We start from the raw sequence: 2,500 nt of genomic DNA, 5'->3' as shown, positions 1-2,500 counted from the left end.
TGTGTGCGGTAAATTCTTGTCGGAGTAGCGCTGAGTATTTTACGAGACTATTGCGTGGAGAGGGTGATCCATTCTTGTCCTCGTACTCTTCTCCTTGCAATGTATTCTTGTTTTAATTTACTACTAAGCCTCGTGTTCTTAATTCTTATATTGGTGTTTTTTTTAAGATCGCTGGGTTGGTTTGTTGCTTCCATTTCTCACAGTGTAAAGGTAAAAGTTTTGAAGTCTTTCCTCTTTAGAAATGCGAGTAGGAAGGGATGGTTTATATAGACAGGGACTGCCACGTGTAGGTCTGACGGTCTGACGGCTTCCTATGTGATTCTCAAGGTTGAACGCACACACACACACACACACACACACACACAAACACACAAGATATCATCAGACGTACACGTGGTAGTCCCTTTAAGAAGCACACCTACCCATATCTACCCTCACACCCACACACCCACACACCCACACACACACACACACACACACACACACACACACACACACACACACACACACACACACACACACACCCACACACACACACACACACACACACACATACAAACACTCAGCATACTCACGGGCTTTGTTCTTGGTGTATCTCACTGTGATCTTGAAGGTGTCGCCGCGGGCAGGGATGCGGTATTGAATGAGCGCTGCGTTGCCTGAGGAGCGGAATACTTTCTTCTTGAGTCGCCCGCAGAACTCGTGCACGCGTCCCTCTAGCGGAGCGTCACCCCTCTCCTGGGAACAGCTCACCTCTCAGCTCCCATCCGTCCACGAACTGCGAGGGAGAGAGAGAGATGATCTTATTCTGAGACACTTCTGCGCCGCACCTCCTCCTCTGCATTCAATAGCCTCTAGTTGAAGTTACATGGGGTTTTCTGGTGTTTTAATGGTTTTAGTATCAGATTAATAAGATTTCTACATTATAACAGGAGAAACGACTGCGCCGCACCTCCTCTACTACATTCAAAAGGCTCTAGTGAAAATTACACGGGTTTTAAAGGGTGTTTTTATAGTTCTAGTGATAGATTAATAATATTTCTACACTATTAATTGAAGAAACACCCTCGAGAATGCCGCAAATCATCTCCGTGGCCTTGGAAAATAGTCGTGGTGAGAGAGTAATGTGTTGCAGAATACGGGCCAGAGTAGGGAGCGAGTGAGAGAGGTGGTGGTGTTTGGTGTGGTAGTGTTGATAGTGAACAGGGAATGTGTGGGTGTGAGAGGCAATGTGAGAGGGAGTGTCTAAAGTTGAGTGATAGGGAGAGAGATTGAGAGGGTGAGGCACAGTCCATCAGAGAGAGAGAGAGAGAGAGAGAGAGAGAGAGAGAGAGAGAGAGAGAGAGAGAGAGAGAGAGAGAGAGATCTGATCTGGAAAACAAGAGATAAGAAAAGTAACGAAGGAATGAAAAAAGGATATGGAAAAAGATAAACACATAAAACAATGAAAAAAAAACGAGGAACAAGGAAATAACAGGAGTGAAGGAGATAACGAATGAGTGAAAGGAGATGGGAAAGAGAAGAGGTAAACGGATGATGATGGAAAAAAGAAAACTGAGAAAACTTTACATGACCCAAAGGAGACCCACAATACTTCATCACTACGACTCTCATCACCGCAAGCACCATTACAGCTCAAGACCCACATAACAACACCCACAATACATCATCACTACCTTTATCGTCACCATTCAAGCTCAGATGGCCAAGAGGACCCAGAATGCTTCATCACCACAACCACCACCACCACCACCACCATCATCACAAGTACCACTAATGTTCACAGGACTTACATCAACACCCATAATGCCTCACCACCACCACCACCACCACCACCAACCACTCCTTCGGTCTATATATTCGTTCAGTGCAAGGATGTTCACATTCTATAGAAATCTTTGTGACTCTCTTTTGCTTCCGCGAGCTTTTCATTTTCGTTCTTTCATTTTCACCCTTTTATCCTTTTCACCTCCTCTTCTTCTATTTTTCGTCTCCTTGTCACCTTCTTCTCGTATCTCTTGCTTTCTTGATGAGATTTTAGATGTGTCTTTCAGTCAGTCAGTCAGTCAGTCTCTCTCTCTCTCTCTCTCTCTCTCTCTCTCTCTCTCTCTCTCTCTCTCTCTCTCTCTCTCCTCTCTCTCTCTCTCTCTCTCTCTCTCTCTCTCTCTCTCTCTCTCTCTCTGTCTCTCTCTGTGTGTGTGTGTGTGTGTGTGTGTGTGTGTGTGTCCGTCCATTCAAACACCCACTATGGGTTCCTGAGCTTGTGTGACACCGTTTTTTCTGGAATATCTTTCTTACAAACTAGTGAATTAGGATCGTACTTTGACTGAGCTTGTTTCAGACACTGCTTATTTTCGTCACTATGGTCAAATGACAAAAGTGGATAACAAAGCCACTTACTCTTCGAAATAAACACATACATTTCTTTAAGGACCATTTTTCTCTAACCCAAGAATATGGATATACAAACCATTTCTTGCAACATTCTTTCTCCCCTGCC

At 44.4% G+C, this 2,500-nt stretch overlaps 1 protein-coding gene across 1 annotated transcript in view; it reads right to left on the bottom strand.

Annotated features, from left to right (window-relative positions):
* The window catches only part of LOC135113502 (corticotropin-releasing factor-binding protein-like), a 32,511-nt gene that overhangs the window by 28,849 nt on the left and 1,162 nt on the right, over positions 1 to 2,500 (bottom strand). The window contains 2 exon segments of the mRNA XM_064028743.1: positions 576 to 730; positions 732 to 778. Of these exon segments, the coding sequence (XP_063884813.1) occupies positions 576 to 730; positions 732 to 778 (202 nt within the window).

Source organism: Scylla paramamosain, chromosome 26 (assembly GCF_035594125.1).
Source record: "Scylla paramamosain isolate STU-SP2022 chromosome 26, ASM3559412v1, whole genome shotgun sequence".
NCBI classification, from domain to species: domain Eukaryota; kingdom Metazoa; phylum Arthropoda; class Malacostraca; order Decapoda; family Portunidae; genus Scylla; species Scylla paramamosain.
The sequence above is the reverse complement of the archived record's forward strand: the minus strand, read 5'-3'. Positions and strand labels throughout refer to the sequence as shown.